General features: G+C 39.6%; 1 protein-coding gene across 5 annotated transcripts in view; it reads right to left on the bottom strand.

The window, feature by feature from the left end:
- MPP7 (MAGUK p55 scaffold protein 7) overlaps positions 1-19,098 on the bottom strand; it is a 238,470-nt gene that overhangs the window by 82,014 nt on the left and 137,358 nt on the right. For all 5 annotated transcript variants that reach the window (XM_015099631.4, XM_060397456.1, XM_060397457.1 and 2 more), the window contains exons 4-5: positions 10,931-11,008; positions 8,520-8,600 (exon numbers count right to left, since the gene is read on the bottom strand). In XM_015099631.4, coding sequence (XP_014955117.2) covers positions 8,520-8,600; positions 10,931-11,008 — 159 coding nt within the window. The remainder of the gene's footprint in view (positions 1-8,519; positions 8,601-10,930; positions 11,009-19,098) is intronic.

Here is a 19,098-nt window from a genome sequence, read left to right as displayed (position 1 = left end):
AGTTGGACACGACTTAGCAACTGAACAGCAACAAATAAACTAGCATATTTTATTAAAGGCAATATCACAAATCATTTATAAGGATGTTATTCCTTCCAACCTCATGTACGAATTTTTTTTTTTAACTTTTCATGTGTGTGTGTCCAACTGTCCCTGAAGCTGCAAATGCTCTTCTTCTATCCCATGATTATGGTTCAATTTTTACACTTCCATCTTTAATATGTTTGGATTCCATTTTAGTAGGCCTCTTTATTTTTTCCAAATAATTAAGCAGCTGTCCCAACACCTCGTATTGAAAATACATCCAATTCCACCCATCCCCCACTCCCTTGCCTCCATCCTTCACATTCTTCATTAGGACCACTATCACATATTACCCTAATCATTTCTATAGGCTCCCCCTTGGCTTCCTCCATTTGGGACCCATTCCTCTGATCCTGCCACCAACCCTCCACCCCAGGGAACTGCTGTGCATATTACACTCAAGATTGATGGTGTCACTTATTTAAACCCTTCCAATGACTTTCCACTGCTCCCAGAAGGAAATTCAAACTTTTGAATAAGCCCATAATTAGAAAGTCCATAGAATATATCATCTAAATAAGGAAACAAGGAAAATTAAAAGGGAGGCTGTTAATAACACTGGAACTGGTCTGGCAAAAAAAAAGACTGTCCTGGGCAAACCAGCCCTGACTCACAGGCATTACTGTCCAGCTCCTGCCCTTCCCTTTTTTATAAGCTGTTTATCAGCCACAGTTTGAAGTCTGCTGTACATCCTCGAACTTCACAAATTATTTTCTTTGTGGGACTTCACATACTAGTCACTGTACTGAAACCTTTCTTTCTTTGCCTCCCACTCCTGACCGATTCCTGACTCTCTGCTTACCTCACACTCGATCTCCGGCTTTCACCTTATATGGACCACATCCTCTGTCTGCAAAGTATTCTTCAACCCTGTCTCCATTCCTACATGCTCCACACTATTTCTGGGTGTTCCCTCTTTTTACCCACTATTTCTCCTATCACCTTCACTATTCTTCACATGTGTTCATGTATCTTCCTCAAGGTCTATCTATGGGGACTGCACAGAGTAGGCACTGAATTTATGTAAGAATAAATGAACAAAGATCCAACTGTGCTGACATTTACAATTTACCAAAGAAAGTTTAAACGCTTTTCAAAAATGAGTTGGCAGATCTATAGATATCACATATTATCATTTTATCGTGGGCTGTATACTTGGTTGTATATATATATGCATGTTTTTAAAAAATCATTATTACTTCGGAGGTACACTTCAGGTTTCCTTTCAGTACTGTGAATTAAATATTTTAACTGGAAGAGCAATCTTCAAAAAGTAAATAATTCGTTCCCCTATCTCCCCTAATTAGAAAAGGAAATGGCAACCTACTCCTGTCTTCTTACTTGAAGAAGTCCATGGACAGAGAAGCCTGGTGGGCTACAGTCCATGGGATGGCAAACAGCTGGACCCAACTAAGCAACTTTCACTCACTATTCATGTATATATGTTATATTCTACTGCACCTTGCTTTGCTCTCAGAAAAAAATGCAAAAAGCAAATTTTTTCATTTGTTCCCAAGACAAAAAGTATTTGATTGTAAGTATTTGAAATAGCTTAAAATTTACTTGGGAACTATACCTCTTAAAGTAATTACCTTCAAAAGAGATTCAGCGTGATGGTGGTTAGTAGAAATGATTTCAAAGAAAGTAATGTTAAACACTAGGGGAAACTACAAAGAAAAATATTTTCTTCTTGAGACTGGTGAACGAGAAATTGTCTCTGTCGACTGTACCATCATGAGTCTGCAACATTGCCCATTTTCTACATGTTATTTTCCTACATGAAAGGTGAATACACACCTTCCATGCTGACTTCTCAGCCATTCCTTAGCCACTCTGTTATATAAATGTGAAAACAGACAAAATCATTCATCTGAGGTATTTTTGCCATAACAAAGTTTAAGCACTTAATTATAAAGCTTCATCCAATGGTCTTGCACGATGCCATCATAAAGGGAACCCACATTTCTCTTCCTTCTGGAGTTTGTTTTCTTTCCTCCTGTGTGCCCCCCTTTCCGCTCACACAAAACAAAACTCTCATTACCAAATGTGTTGGGGGGGATTCTTGACACCACGCATTTTCTATGATGCCATCTGGGTGTCCTGGAATTCAACCCAGTTCTGAGTTCATCCCCCAGGAGAGAGCACCAGGTCACCACTTCAGGTGGCCACCTGTGCTTCTGGTCAACCCATTGTAGATCAGAGGTCCCAATAATCCCCTCCATGGGTTTGAACAACTTGCTCCAGCATGTCACAGGATTCAGGGAAGCACCTACATTTACCAGTTTAGTAAAGGCTATGATAAAAAGGCATAGATGAACAGCCAGATGAAGAGTTACACAGGGGAGGGTAGGAGTTTCTGCCCCATGGCGTTGGGTGCATCCCCTTCCTAGTACATGGATGTGTCCTGAGCCTGAAAGTTCTCTGGACATTACACTTTGGGGATTTTGTGGAACTGTCTCATGTAGGCATAATTAATTCATCTATTATGATGCTTCCATATTTGTAACATGAAGTCAAACTGGGGAGTGGAATCATCATTACTAGAACTCATGTGAAAATGAAAGCTTCGTTTCCCCCAAATAACCATTAACTTTATAAAATCTTTAATTTCTAAAACATAATTGGTTAGAGAGTGAGGCTGAAAATTCTAAGCTTCTAATCCTGGTGTGGTCTTGCTGGTGACCAGCCTCCAGATAGAAACCCACCCAGAGTTACCACATTAGAACAGAGATGCTCCTATTGCCCTTATCACTTACAAAATTACAAGATTTTCAGGAGACCTGTGCCACAGACTGGGTCAGAGACATATGTAAGTACAAAAGACGCTCCCAGTGCTCTCATCACTCAAGGAACTATCTAGGAACCTGGGGCAGACACATCTTCTATAACCTCATAACCAACTGAGATCCAGCACCGCTCTCTCCAGCCAAACAACAGTTTCCATCCAGTTGACTGGAAAAGGTCAGTTTTCATTCCAATCCCAAAGAAAGGAAATGCAAAAGAATGCTCAAACTACCGGACAATTGCACTCATCTCACATGCTAGTAAAGTAATACTCAAAATTCTCCAAGCCAGGCTTCAGCAATATGTGAACCGTGAAATCCCTGATGTTCAAGCTGGTTTTAGAAAAGGCAGAGGAACCAGAGATCAAATTGCCAACATCCGCTGGATCATGGAAAAAGCAAGAGAGTTCCAGAAAAACAACTATTTCTGCTTTATTGACTATGCCAAAGCCTTTGACTGTGTGGATCACAATAAACTGTGGAAGATTCTGAAAGAGACGGGAATAGCAGACCACCTAACCTGCCTCTTGAGAAATCTGTATGCAGGTCAGGAAGCAACAGTTAGAACTGGACATGGAACAACAGACTGGTTCCAAATAGGAAAAGGAGTATGTCAAGGCTGTATATTGTCACCCTGCTTATTTAACTTCTGTGCAGAATACATCATGAGAAACGCTGCGCTGGAAGAAGCACAAGCTGAAATCAAGATTGCCGGGAGAAATATCAGTAATCTCAGATATGCAGATGACACCACTCTTATGGCAGAAAGTGAAGAGGAGCTAAAAAGCCTCTTGATGAAAGTGAAAGAGGAGAGTGAAAAAGTTGGCTTAAAGCTCAACATTCAGAAAACAAAGATCATGGCATCTGGTCCCATCACTTCATGGGAAATAGAAGGGGAAACAGTGGAAACAGTGTCAGACTTTATTTTCTGGGGCTCCAAAATTACTGCAGATGGTGACTGCAGCCATGAAATTAAAAGACGCTTCCTCCTTGGAAGAAAAGTTACGACCAACCTAGATAGCATATTGAAAAGCAGAAACATTACTTTGCCGACTAAGGTCCATCTAGTCAAGGCTATGGTTTTTCCTGTGGTCACGTATGGGTGTGAGAGTTGGACTGTGAAGAAGGCTGAGAGCCGAAGAATTGATGCTTTTGAACTGTGGTGTTGGAGAAGACTCTTGAGAGTCCCTTGGACTGCAAGCAGATCCAACCAGTCCATCCTGAAGGAGATCAGCCCTGGGATTTCTTTGGAAGGAATGATGCTAAAGCTGAAACTCCAGTACTTTGGCCACCTCATGAGAAGAGTTGATTCATTGGAAAAGACTCTCATGCTGGGAGGGATTGGGGGCAGGAGGAGTAGGGGACGACCGAGGATAAGATGGCTGTATGGCATCACCGACTCGATGGACGTGAGTCCGAGTGAACTCCGGGAGATGGTGATGGACAGGGAGGCCTGGCATGCTGCAATTCATGGGGTCGCAAAGAGTTGGACACAACTGAGCAACTGAACTGAACTGAACTGAAACCCTCCTAATTACTAGCTATTCCATTTCAAACACTCTTTTTTTTTTAGTTTTTTATTTTTTAAATTTTAAAATCTTTAATTCTTACATGCGTTCCCAAACATGAACCCCCCTCCCACCTCCCTCCCCATAACATCTCTCTGGGTCATCCCCATGCACCAGCCCCAAGCATGCTGCATCCTGCGTCAGACATAGACTGGCGATTCAATTCTTACATGATAGTATACATGTTAGAATGTCATTCTCCCAAATCATCCCACCCTCTCCTTCTCCCTCTGAGTCCAAAAGTCCGGTATACACATCTGTGTCTCTTTCCCTGTCTTGCATACAGGGTCGTCATTGCCATCTTCCTAAATTCCATATATATGTGTTAGTATACCGTATTGGTGTTTTTCTTTCTGGCTTACTTCACTCTGTATAATCGGCTCCAGTTTCATCCATCTCATCAGAACTGATTCAAATGAATTCTTTTTAACGGCTGAGTAATACTCCATTGTGTATATGTACCACAGCTTTCTTATCCATTCATCTGCTGATGGACATCTAGGTTGTTTCCATGTCCTGGCTATTATAAACAGTGCTGCGATGAACATTGGGGCACATGTGTCTCTTTCTATTCTGGTTTCCTCGGTGTGTATGCCCAGCAGTGGGATTGCTGGGTCATAAGGTAGTTCTATTTGCAATTTTTTAAGGAATCTCCACACTGTTCTCCATAGTGGCTGTACTAGTTTGCATTCCCACCAACAGTGTAGGAGGGCTCCCTTTTCTCCACACCCTCTCCAGCATTTATTGCTTGCAGATTTTTGGATCACAGACATTCTGACTGGTGTGAAGTGGTACCTCATTGTGGTTTTGATTTGCATTTCTCTAATAATGAGTGATGTTGAGCATCTTTTCATGTGTTTGTTAGCCATCCGTATGTCTTCTTTGGAGAAATGTCTATTTAGTTCTTTGGCCCATTTTTTGATTGGGTCGTTTATTTTTCTGGAATTGAGCTGCATAAGTTGCTTGTATATTTTTGAGATTAGTTGTTTGTCAGTTGCTTCATTTGCTATTATTTTCTCCCCATTCAGAAGGCTGTCTTTTCACCTTGCTTATATTTTCCTTTGTTGTGCAGAAGCTTTTAATTTTAATTAGATCCCATTTGTTTATTTTTGCTTTTATTTCCAGAATTCTGGGAGGTGGATCATAGAGGATCCTGCTGTGATTTATGTCTGAGAGTGTTTTGCCTATGTTCTCCTCTAGGAGTTTTATAGTTTCTGATCTTACATTTAGATCTTTATACATTTTGTTTGCTAGGGGTCAGAAACATTCCTCTTTAGTTTCTAAGATTCAAACCAAGATAATACTCTCAAAAAGGAGCTTACCAAGCACCTCAAGGCTTCTCCCTATGTTCTGATTAATATCAACTTTCCATGTGCAGAACATGGAAGGGCCCAGTGAAGAATGTTTCAGAGCATTCATGAATCTCCCCTAAGCTCTTCACTTTCTGTGTACTCTTCAATATCAGGCAACCATTCTACAGTAATAGGATCTTTCTTCTTCTAGAACTAAATGCAACAAATCTCTGCGCCAGCCAGTTCATCTCACATCACTAATCATAGTTCATTTACCCTTTACAGATATACATTCATTTGCTTTATATTTGCTTATATGGTTGAGAAATCATAGGCCATACATGTTCTCACTTTATGTTTTATTTAATACTTTCTTTTTCTGAATATCAGCTTCAGTTCAGTTCAGTCGCTCAGTCGCGTCCGACTCTTTGCGACTCCGTGAATCATAGTACGCCAGGCCTCCTTGTCCATCACCATCTCCCGGAGTTCACTCAGACTCACGTCCATTGAGTCGGTGATACCATCCAGCCATCTTATCCTCTGTCATCCCCTTCTCCTGCCCCCAATCCCTCCCAGCATGAGAGTCTTTTCCAATGAGTCAACTCTTCTCATGAGGTGGCCAAAGTACTGGAGTTTCAGCTTTAGCATCATTCCTTCCAAAGAAATCCCAGGGCTGATCTCCTTCAGGATGGACTGGTTGGATCTGCTTGCAGTCCAAGGGACTCTCAAGAGTCTTCTCCGACACCACAGTTCAAAAGCATTGATTCTTCGCTGCTCAGCTTTCTTCACAGTCCAACTCTCACATCCATACATGACCACAGGAAAAACCATAGCCTTAACTAGACGGACCTTAGTTGGCAAAGTAATGTTTCTGCTTTTCAATATGCTATCTAGGTTGGACATAATTTTTCTTCCAAGGAGGAAGCGTCTTTTAATTTCATGGCTGCAGTCACCATCTGCAGTAATTTTGGAGCCCCCAAAAATAAAGTCTTTGACACTGTTTCCACTGTTTCCCATCTATTTCCCAAGAAGTGACGGGACCAGATGCCATGATCTTCGTTTTCTGAATGTTGAGCTTTAAGCCAACTTTTTCACTCTCCTCTTTCACTTTCATCAAGGGGCTTTTTAGCTCCTCTTCACTTTCTGCCATAAGGGTGGCGTCATCTGCATATCTGAGATTACTGATATTTCTCCCAGCAATCTTGATTTCAGCTTGTGCTTCTTCCAGCGCAGCGTTTCTCATGATGTATTCTGCACAGAAGTTAAATAAGCAGGGTGACAATATACAGCCTTGACATACTCCTTTTCCTATTTGGAACCAGTCTGTTGTTCCATGTCCAGTTCTAACTGTTGCTTCCTGACCTGCATACAGATTTCTCAAGAGGCAGGTCAGGTGGCCTGTATTCCCATCTCTTTCAGAATTTCCCACAGTTTATTGTGATCCACACAGTCAAAGGCTTTGGCATAGTCAATAAAGCAGAAATAGTTGTTTTTCTGGAACTCTCTTGCTTTTTCCATGATCCAGCGGATGTTGGCAATTTGATCTCTGGTTCCTCTGCCTTTTCGAAAACCAGCTTGAACATCAGGAAGTTCACAGTTTATGTATTGCTGATGCCTGGCTTGGAGAATTTTAAGCAATTACTTTACTAGTGTGTGAGATGAGTGCAATTGTGTGGTAGTTTGAGCATTCTTTGGCATTGCCTTTCTTTGGGATTGGAATGAAAATTGACCTTTTCCAGTCCTGTGGCCACTGTTAATTTTTACAATATTGCTGGCATACTGAGTGCAGCACTTTCACAGCATCATCTTTCAGGAGTTGAAATAGCTCAACTGGAATTCCATCAACTCCACTAGCTTTGTTCATAGTGATGCTTTCTAAGGCCCACTTGACTTCACGTTCCTGGATGTCTGGCTCTAGGTGAATGATCACACCATCGTGATTATCTGTGTCGTGAAGATCTTTTTTGTACAGAATATCAGCTTAAGACCACATATAGTACCACTGCAAAGGACATTTTTCAAAAAAGGTAGAAATCACCAGTTTTTGCATTTAGGTGGAGGTTTTCATTCAACAGTCTATAAATGCTTAACAGAAATATGAGATACCTAATCACTTTAATTATATAATTACCTATCTATATGTTATTCTGACTCCTGAACAATATTTCACATACAAGTACATAAGTTATCAAGTCCAAAATGTATAGGTTATGTTGACCAATCACAGCTGGAGGAAAAATAACTGATAAACTTGTACAAAAAATGGTGGGGAGAATCAAGATGGATCTACCAATATTTTACTGGAAAACTGCTTTACTCTGTAAAATAGCAGGGTCCATTGAAACACAAAATGATAGAGGAGTGAGCAGGAAATGCAGAGGAAGCTGGAGGAGGAAGAGGAATGCTGACAAGGTCCCATAGAGAAATAGATATTGTTGTCAAACATACTGGCACACCATTAACTAGCCAAGTAAAACAAACCTACACAAAATCACTTAATAGGTTCTGTATCCTGTACTCTAAACTTCATTTAAAAGAAAAATGACTTTGAAGCTCCATTCTGTCTTCCAACTTAAATCATGAGACTCCCAATTTAAGTATTTTATAGATTGTCACAACATCATCATCAAAAACGCAACTCTTCTTCCTTAACGGGATTAAAGTGATTAAAATACTGTGCACTATTCGAAAACATATTTACTTGAAAATTGATGGTTGAAACAAAATCCATCTCAAGTCCCAGAAAGTGGCCCTTTTTGAAGATATTTATTACAGGTGTCACACGTCCTCACCTTCACATTGGGTTTTGACAGTAGCTTCAACAGCTCTCTGATCTCACTGTTTAATGGCTTGTTCTGAAGCTCCTCCGCCAGCTGCACGGGAGATCACATTGACATGAAGAACAGTTAGTGAGAACAGGGTGTGCTCCACCTGTGACAACTGAGAAACTATCTTGCTACTTTCCAGCGATTAAGCTCAAGTCAGCAAGAAAGAAAACAGACTATCAATCACTGCTCTTCTTTTGAGGCTCTTAGTAGCCCTGCTTTCAGACCCAGCTCCCGGCTGAGTACAACTCAAGAAATCGTATCAGCCAGATCCCTTTCTGATTTATTGCAATGAGGGCAAACCCCAGCACTTCATCTGCAAAATGGTCTTTTGCATGCAGACAAAGGACCACTTGTAAAAGGACTGGATCAAGTGTTGACACCGTAAAAAGAAAAAAAGAAAAAAAAAAAAAAAAACAGAAAAAAGAACTTCTGAATGAGGTGGTGAAATCCACAGGGTTTCCAAAAACCCACAGTAGCTTGCTGTTTAGAGCTGGGGTAAAAAGAAAGAGAATGCCCCTAAAAGAGCAAATGATGTGAAACTTTTATTATGTTTACCTACACAGTCTGTTACATATAAAATAGGTTAATCATAAAATGACTTATAATAGCTTGACAACTATGCTGGTCCCACAGATCCTGACTGTTCTCTGACCAGGATTATAAATTCCCATTGGTTGCTTCCAGCTAGATAAAGGAGCAGAGCTTGGACCCTACCTGGTATTCTTCATTAAGAGGGCCTTTTTATCAAAATCTCTATGCAATCTTAGGCTCTCAGAAGGATCATAACATTTTCATAAGAAGAAAAGCAAGATTCAAATAGGAAAAAAAAAACATTCAAAATATGAAAAATGCAGCACAGAATGCAAAATATGTACATATATTTTCATTTAAAAACCCTTCTCAAAACACTGCATCAATTTTCCATTTGTCCCTATAGTTTCTAGCAAGTTAAAAATAATTGTTCATATCTTGGGAAAGGACTTTTCTCTAAATGAGGGGTGTAATAATAAATTATACACAGAAAATAAGACCAGATAAAATTGATACATTCACTGAATATATTTCAAAAGGTACTTTTCCTTTTTCAAGGTAACAATTTTACAAAATTTTTAATTTGCAAAAAGACACAAAGGGCTTTTTGCACTTTTAAACATTTAAATACACTTCTGAGATAAATTACAAAATGCTAAGATTATATTTGCACAAAAATCTCTAATTTAAAAAAAGTGCAATATGTTGTAACACGATTGTGCCTCAATTGCATTGTTTTATAAATAAGTATTTCCCCAAACTCTCAACAGTAAATGTTTTAAAACTGGTTTTCAAGGTTTTTCCAAGCGTCAAGCGTTTAGGTTCTGCAACTCAGAGGTAAGCTTCTGCACAAAACATGTATATTGCAACATCCTTGTAATTTGTAATCTCTGTAGCTGCAAATGGAAGAAAAAAATGTTTGGGAACTAAATGGAAAATATACAACTTGGAGATTCACTATACAAGCTTTATTTACTAAACTAGAATACACAGTAGTAACAAAGAAAAACAACCTCTGAAGATGGTTAGTTTTTGTTTCCATAATATTATACTTATAGCTCTAATCTCTTACTAAACTGAACTATAGTTTTATCATAGTAGTTTAAAACATTAAAAAACAGCAGGCTGAAGGATGTCACTAAAACCAGCTTCCAACCACATGTGCTTCTTGTCCAGCTTAACTGTCCCCTCCAGTTTATCCAGGTCTGCGCTCAATTCATCTGAGTCCGAAAGTTAACAGTAAGAAACAGCAAGTTAGTTCCCTGTTCCACATTTAAAATAAAATTATAGCTACAGGAAATTAACTACTCCATCAATGCCAACTGCAGCTCAAATTTATTTTTTGGTTATGAAGGTAATTTGGAAAGGTCTCACATCCATAAATCATTACCATGCTTTATAATCCATTTTAAAAACAACCCTGTCTTTTTATGTATTTCATCCGCCTCATTCCTATGCTAGCATCTGTCGTTTTCAGGACTGTCAGCGATAGAGCCATCTCATTTGTCTCTATTTCTCCAAAGCATTTCTCTTGCCTGGGACTTTCTCAGACACTGGCAGCTGATAGCATCTCTCCCCACAGAGGCACAGCCTAAAATTTCTATTCTGTAGTTATCAAGGAAGGACTAGAGAGCATCTCCGTGCAAAATCTTTAAGATAGGAAAGTGAAGGAAAATCAGCCTAGGGTCAGTGTAAACTCAGTGGTAAACTCAGGCCTTTTAGAGGCATCTACAGCTTCTTTCAGTGTGCAGTTCCAGAGCACACACATCTGTCTACACTAGGATGAGTCCTGCCCCAGGGGGTCGCAGAGGACGAGTTCCCCTGAGCCGGGAAGGCACACTTACATCATTGGCCAAGGCTGCCGCGCCCTGGAGGACGGGCACAGGGTTCTGCTTCTCGTAGTAGTGAAGTTTCTCATGAATCTAGAAGAAAGGAAAACGAATTTAAGTTCACCTGCCAGCGAACCACCTGAGACATTTACACATTCTGATCATTTCAATAGAGACTGGTCTACTGAACATTCTAGACAAACATGTTTCTATAAACCCACAGATGACAATAGGTGTGTATAATTCATCTAGGACAACACTTCCATGTTTGTAACATGAAGTCAAACTGGGGGGGCAGGGGGTGGGATTATCGTGACACAGAACTCATGCGAAAATGAAATCTTTGTTCCCCCCAAATAACCATTAGTTTTATACAATCTTTAATTTGTAAAACATAATTGCTTCAGTACTTCAGGCAGTGGTCATAGGTTATATTCCTGCTAAAAACATAAATTATGATTAAAGCTAAGCAAGAAACTGGCAGCCACATCCTGACGGTGTGTAATAACGGCCCAGAACGAAGAACCAGGCAACGTGCAGACTAAGGGCCAGCCCTCTAGGAAGACATCTCACCCAGCATAGAGCTCCTTCACGCCTTTATTTTTACCCCTGCACCCATCCAAACTTCTACAAAACAAAGGGATTTCTCATAACTAGAGACATCTCTCATAACTATTCAGCTTCAGTTTTTCATTCTGGAAAACCAGTAAAAATTCTCTTAATACAGGATAATTTTATTCTTCATTTCCCATCACCATTACCCCAGGAACACAAAAGAATATATTTTAATGCATTACAGGACAAACTGAGTTCCTTTAAAAAAAAAATCTAGAATGATAGTTAATAAAAAATAAATTAAAAAATACAACCAGGAAGATAGTTAAGAAATGAAAGGTGCTTTGACAAATGTCTAACTCTTAGCACCTAAGTGTAATCTATTTCAGCTCTTACGTGGGTGCCTTTACATTTTTATGCTTGAAAATATACTTTAGCCTCTTTGTATTTACATTTGAGATGACTGCTCTCCCACTTATATATGAAAAACGGTTGTATCTCATGATTTCCTGTTCTTAATAGGTATCAAGTAAAATACTCTCTTAATTATGCTTGAAACTAAGCAAACTCTCGTAAAAAGTCTGGAAGACAGATTTTATTTTGATTAGCCAGATGCTATTGCTAAGAGAGGATTTTCTTACCTTGTTGGCAACCACAATGCAGAGCATCAGGGAAAGAGTTTTGACACTTATGATATTACCAGAATGATCAAGGTAGCGTTCTTATTTAACATTTTGGAAGCTTGCAACTTTTATCATATTATGAAAATAAGCAAATTTTGGAGAATACAAGCTATGAAACAAGTAATAGTTGATTTGAAGAAACTATTAAAGTATACTCTAAAATAAAAACCAACCATCCTAAAAGTTAAACTAATTTTGCTTAAATAATTATCAAGAATTAGGTCACTTGAACAGATACTATCATAGAATACTAAACTTCCTTGCCCACAAAACTCATCTAACTGTATTGCAGCTACCTCTTTAAGCGTCCTGCCTTCCTGCAACAATAAACCCCAAGGCTTAGCCAAATCAGGCTTTCACCATATGCCTGTACTACCTCAGACTAGTCATTAGTACTCTTAATAATACGGGCTTCAGTGAGTTTAGTAGATTTTAATTCCATGACCCTCACAAGAACATTGAAAGGTAGACAGCACCATCTTACAGATAAACAGATACACAGTTAAATGACTGGCTGTGGTCCCACAAATAGTAAATGGAGGAGCTGGGATTTAAAACTCAGGCCATCTGGCTCAGCATCAGAGCACTTAATCACTCCACTAGTCTGTCTCAGACTAACATCTCATCCACATTCTCCGCTGACCTCATTCACAGCTGAGTGAATATGACAGAAAGGAGGCTGGATAGAGAAGCGACAAATCACAATGGCTGTTGCCAATGACAACAGGATGACTGACAGTTCCCATCCACCCCTCCCCCTTGGTTTTTCCTTTCTTCTGGTTGCTCATTTTTCTCAATTTATCAAACTACTATAATTATAACCTAAAATTACATGCCCCAGATAAGTGCTCTATTTCTCCATTTAATTTGCTGCTTCTGAGTATCTTTTAAAAACAGCTTCCTCTTCCTACATCATCCTCTCTAGATCCTCACTCAAAGGTGTAAGAGTCCATCCCTCCCTGCCCATCCCTGGACTCTGTATTACACTGCTGCTGCTGCTAAGCCGCTTCAGTCGTGTCCGACTGTGTGATTCCATAGACGGCAGCCCACCAGGCTCCACCGCCCCTGGGTTTCTCCAGGAAAGAACACTGGAGTGGGTTGCTATTTCCTTCTCCAATGCACGAAAGTGAAAAGTGAAAGTGAAGTCGCTCAGTCGTGTCCGACTCTTCACGACCCCATGGACTGTGGCCTACCAGGCTCCTCCGTCCATGGGATTTTCCAGGCAAGAGTACTGGAGTGAGCTGCCATTGCCTTCTCCAGCTATACTATACTAGCAATATTTTAAATGTTCTCCTAGAATTTCCAGTTACTGGAAACCCTTTGTTCAAAGGTGTGCTACTTCCAAACATAATTTTAAAAATTAAGTTGGTTAGCAAAGTGAAAATTACTCTAAATAATTTTGAACTGTTCACTTTTTCCAAACATACTGAAATTCTGTTTTTTTACTAGTATTTATAATGGCTGTTATTTAGTAGCTCAGTCGTGGTCACTCTTTGCAACCCCATGGACTGAAGCCCAGCAGGCTTCTCTGTCCATGAGATTTTCCAAATAAGAATACTGGAGTGGGTTGCCATTTTCTTCTCCAGGGGATCTTCCTGAGCCAGGGATCAAACTGACATCTCCTCCACTGCAGGCAGATTCTTTACCACTGAGCCACTAGGGAAGCCCAGTATACTAGGAACAAAACTTTAAAATCAAACTGATGTAAAAACTGTAATACACAAACAGGTAAGATGTACAGACGTGACCCCAAGGTTCACAAAGAAACCTTCTGAGGCTGGACCTGCCCTGCTTGCCCAGGAGCTGAGTCACTAGCCTTGGGGTTCCTGGACTGACATGGCTACTGGACGTGAGGAAATGAATTTTTAATTTTCATTTAAAAATTCCTATGTGACCAGTGGCTTTTATATTAGATAACATGGCAATACTTTATATTATGCACTTTGTAATGCCCCAGAAAAGTTCACGCTGATATATAGTTTGGCAAGTTCCCCTGAGGGGTAACATTCTGGAATCCAAAAGACAGATAAATAATCCAAGATGTCCTTCAGCAATAAGACAAATAGCATCCCTTACTAAATACAATGGATCACCAAAGCTGAAAAATCTCATTTATTTTAATTAAACATTTCCCTTTGCAGATTCAACTACATAATAAAAGTGTACTTCGCTTTTCTCCCTTGAAGAATAAGAGAGCAAAAATGGAAGAAACTGAAGATAGAAAGAAGCTAGGGGTTAAAAAAAAACTGGAGAGAAGAGGAAAACTCTGGTTACATTAATTTCATATGATAAAAATATATGCAATTATTCAAAAAAAATCCTAAAAAGGAATGGCATATGTTAAAATGTTTACAACACACTATTAAGAAAAAAGGACAATTCAAAACACACATACATTTATGCTCCATTAATTAGTGTTCATAAGGGCTTGTTTTCTATAATTACATATCTAAACAGGAGAGAAGTTATTTAAAATAAAAGTCATTTCTAGATGTAACCAAATCTTATAGGAAAGCTCTGCTGCTGTTGCTACTGCTAAGTCGCTTCAGTCGTGTCTGACTCTGTGCAACCCCATAAACAGCAGCCCACCAGGCTCCCCCGTCCCTGGGATTCTCCAAGCAAGAACACTGGAGTGGGTTGCCATTGCCTTCTCCAATGCATGAAAGTGAAAAGTGAAAGTGAAGTTGCTCAGTCTTGTCTGACTCTTAGCGACCCCATACACTGCAACCCACGAGGTTCCTCCGTCCATGGGATTTTCCAGGCAAGAGTACTGGAGTGGGGTGCCATTGACTAAGTACCTTTATTTACATTCACATCTTGAAAATAAATGTTCAATGTTTGTAAGGAAATCTGGTGCCAGTATTCTCACTTTGGTACATGTACAGAAGAAACTGCCTTAAATAAGTTTCAGTAAATAAAACCTGACTAGTCTCGATGCAATCATTTGTTTTAAATAATGTCTCAATGACGTGTAGAGGTAAACTGCCAAACATAGCCGAGGTTATCTGAATGACAGTAAATAAATCAAAGCTGTAAAATCCTTTCCTTCCCTTCTGAGTATTAAAAAGCACTGAAAAGAACTATACAGTAGTTTGAATCTCTGCTGTGTTCAATCATAGTACTCATCCAAAAGTGGCACGTGTTTGCATACAGACACTACATGCACGCACATGTGTGCACACACACACCTATCGCCCTCCTTTATTTAAAACACAGAGAAGAGGGAATTCGGTATTAAAAGAAGACCCACTGGGCACAATGACAGCCAAGAATTACACATGATATTGTGTAAACATTTTTTAAAATGAAAGTATGCTAATGGCTGAGACCCTCTTTTAAGACTAATAATTTAATCTTTCTCCAAAAGGGGGGGGGGGGGGACCTTTAGCTCAAGAGAACAAAAGGGATGAGGAAGAGAAGTTGTGAATTTAAAACAAGAAAACAACCAAGAGCAGAGGCAGTGGTGCCAACTGTGCATCCTCCTCTGAGCCTCACACGCCTCGTCTCCCTCTCAGGGCTAATTTTCTCCGCTGACACCTCCAGAAAAAAACAAAAAAGGGTATAAAACTGATGAGAGTTGAATGCTTGTTTTATTCTTGCCTTTAAGGTGATAAACATTGGCTTTACAGTGCCATAGACCTATCTTGTGAAATCAGTATCTACATGCTCTAAATTTATTAAGAGTACTTTTAGAGAATGAATGCTCAAATCCACAAAATGTTTTATAGTATAAGCATACTGTTTTTCCTATCTGACTGATTAATATGAGTTCTCTTTAGAGGTTTCCAAATACCAACCCATCCCTGTCTTCCCACCATGAACTTCATGTGTTACAACATATTGTTCTTTTAATCAGTGGAGAATTCCATTGACCAATACTCTATCTAGAATTTCTGCATCAATATTCATAACTAATACTGGTACTTCTCTTGGTCCCCACTGGGTCTTTGATATCAAAGCTACACGTTGATTATTTTTAAACTATGGAAGCTTTCTCCCTTTATGTGCTTTGGAAGCGTCTAAATACCAGCGGAGTGATATCTTTCTTAAATATCGGATGGTGTTCCCCTGAGAAACCAGCTGACTCTGGTATTTTGATATTTTATTTCCTCTGCTTTGTTAATAGCAATTTCTCCAATTTGTTGTTTCTATGTGTCCTAGTAGGTGCAGAAAATACTATTCCCTAGAAAGTTACCTATTTTTGTCTGGCTTTAAAAAGAGCTATCTGAAGCTGCTGCTGCTGCTGCTAAGTCGCTTCAGTCGTGTCCGACTCTGTGCGACGCCATAGACGGCAGCCCACCAGGCTCCACCGTCCCTGGGATTCTCCAGGCAAGAACACTGGAGTAGGTTGCCATTTCCTTCTCCAACGCATGAAAGTGAAAAGTGAAAGTGCTACTCACACAAAATAGTCTCTTAGAAGTCTTTGAATTTACTCCATAGTTTTTCTCTTGTTACCATTTCTTATTTGGTGTTTGTACTTTTGATCTACACTCTCGATAGTTATTAAGACCAAACTTCTTAGCCCTTTATTCTTATACAAAGCTTTTTGGATCCTATAATCAAAAGAACCACCAAGTAGGTATGTCTTAATTTCATTCTCTCTCTGCATCCTGGGAGTTTTCTGAGATCTAATTCCCCTTTTACTTTGTTCTCTTAAGCCTTGTCTAATCTCTGATGAATCTAGACACAGAGTTTTTGGGTGATTTTTTTTTTTAATGACTATACTTTTTATTTCTATAGTTCAAAGACTTTGACAGATCTTTCTGTTCTCTTTTCCTACCACCAGTTACTATGATCAAGGCCTTCTTTTGTGACTAATATCACTTTAAATGTCCTTATTTTATAGGCTATACAACATTGATTATATAGAGTGCTTATGTTTTAATCTTGCTGTTGGTGGTGTCTGCTGACTAGATGCTGAAGATAAACTAGACGCTGAAGATAAACTGTATTCTCAAATGCTCTGTAATTGAGGGTTGTTAGAAATCTTCAGTTGGGGTGTTATATGAAGGAGTCCTAGGTAAAAGGTATACCTTTACAGAAATATTTTTTATTTGCTTCCGATAGGTGAGGTAGAACCATCATTAGCCCTTCAGCTTAATGCCACAGCCCAGGGCACTTAGATTTTGTAGGTAAAAAACTCAAACCCCAAGCTATGGACCAACCAACTCATGGTTACCATTCTTAAAGTGGACTTTCTTCTGTTCCTACCTAATCCCAGGAAGAGACAGATCAAATTCCTCACCCTCTCCCTAGAAAGGGACTCAGAATTTTCCTCCCCTGCGCATTCACTAACAGAGTAACCATTTTCTCTGTTTCTCAATATCTCCTGCAGCCCGAACGTCAAGACAGTGGCCCCCTACCCCACCTCTGGCCATTCCCCTCATCACAGACACAACAGAAGCTCAACACCAGTTACCTGCAGAGCATTCAGTTTCCACCTCATTTCTACAACTAGTGATTTTCCTTTCTTTCTTACAAGCTCAGTAATGTATTTTTTAAACGCCTGCGACTCTTACCCAGAACTTCGAAGAACTTCTTGTAAGAATTACAAGACTGGGTCAGTAATTTAATGTAAATTAATTCTGGCATCTAATAAGGTAGCATCTGGTTCCCTTGTGCAATATTATTAGAAAAGTGAGGGGAAAAAAATCACTTTTTGCTTCCAGGAGGAGATTCAAGGTACCTTTATATTTGAACTCTCATGAGTAATTAGGTTCATTTGCCCAGTGAGATCCATTTTGGTCAGTGTTTCTACCTGATCTTAATGGTTTGTTTGGGGATTTTTTAAGTTGAAAAGAATAGTTCATTTAATTTGAATTAACTTTTTGGTGGTTGAAGGAGAGATCCTTACGTTTGTCTTCAGACTGCTGTTCTCTGTGACATGAGTTTATGAGTATGCTTGTGCTTACAAGCATAGCTAAAAAACAGAACTTTGAGCCTGTACCTATTCCTGGAACACAGCCAGAAGGGGGAAGAGGGGAGCCCCTGCTACTTTGCCTGCAATTCAGGCCAGGATGCCGCAACATTGCTACAAAGATTCTTATAAGGGACATGGGATAAAGTGGTTGTAAATATCAAAAAACGGTTTTTAGGCTTAAGATAAATTATAAAAAGCAACTAACTTGATTTTGGTTGACTATGTAGTGCTTCTATTTGAAATTACTTCCCAGAACTTTCTCGGCAGATCGGATTCCTTTAGTTCCCAGAACAATATTCTAGAGGGAGTAGCCAGGGCATTAAAGTGTCTTTGGAATGTGTTAGTGATTCAACAAAAACTGAACTTGAGTTATTCACTCCAGAAGTATATAAACCATCCAATATTGGTACATACCTCGTTCATTCTTCCCCTCATAGTGAAATGATCAGATTGCCATTAAAAAAAGATCTGTTATTTCAATAATAATTGAAAAGCCAGGAACTGCTAAATGTTCATCAGAGAGATGGAAGATGGTATCGCGAATGGCAGATGGGGTAATGTAAGGACATGGAGCTGGGACAGGTCTCAGAATACAAGTAGCAATAATTATGTTCTAGGCTTACTTGGAGTTTACATGTTAACATGCAAGCACTGTCATTACAGCTCTAAAAGAAAGTCTTCATGTTTCATATGTTGCCACTTATTCCCCTAATGTGATGTTACCAGGAGATGGGTCTATAGGGGGTGATCAGGTCAGGAGAGCAGACATCTCCTCAAAAAGGTTAGTGCTCTAATAAAAAAGACCCCAGAGGGTCCCTCCCCCTCCTTCCCCAGTCCACAGGGAAGGACACAGAACAGAATGAGGGACGTTTACGATCCAGGAAGCAGGCCCTCACCAGACCTCAGATCTGCTGCAGCACTGATCCTGGACTTCCAGCCTTCAGAACAGCATAATAATAGTACCTATAGTACCTACTATTGTTGTTGTTTAGTAGCAAAGTTGTGTCCAACTCTTTGTGACCCCA

The sequence above is a fragment of the Ovis aries genome, chromosome 13, assembly GCF_016772045.2.
Source record: "Ovis aries strain OAR_USU_Benz2616 breed Rambouillet chromosome 13, ARS-UI_Ramb_v3.0, whole genome shotgun sequence".
NCBI classification, from domain to species: domain Eukaryota; kingdom Metazoa; phylum Chordata; class Mammalia; order Artiodactyla; family Bovidae; genus Ovis; species Ovis aries.
The sequence above is the reverse complement of the archived record's forward strand: the minus strand, read 5'-3'. Positions and strand labels throughout refer to the sequence as shown.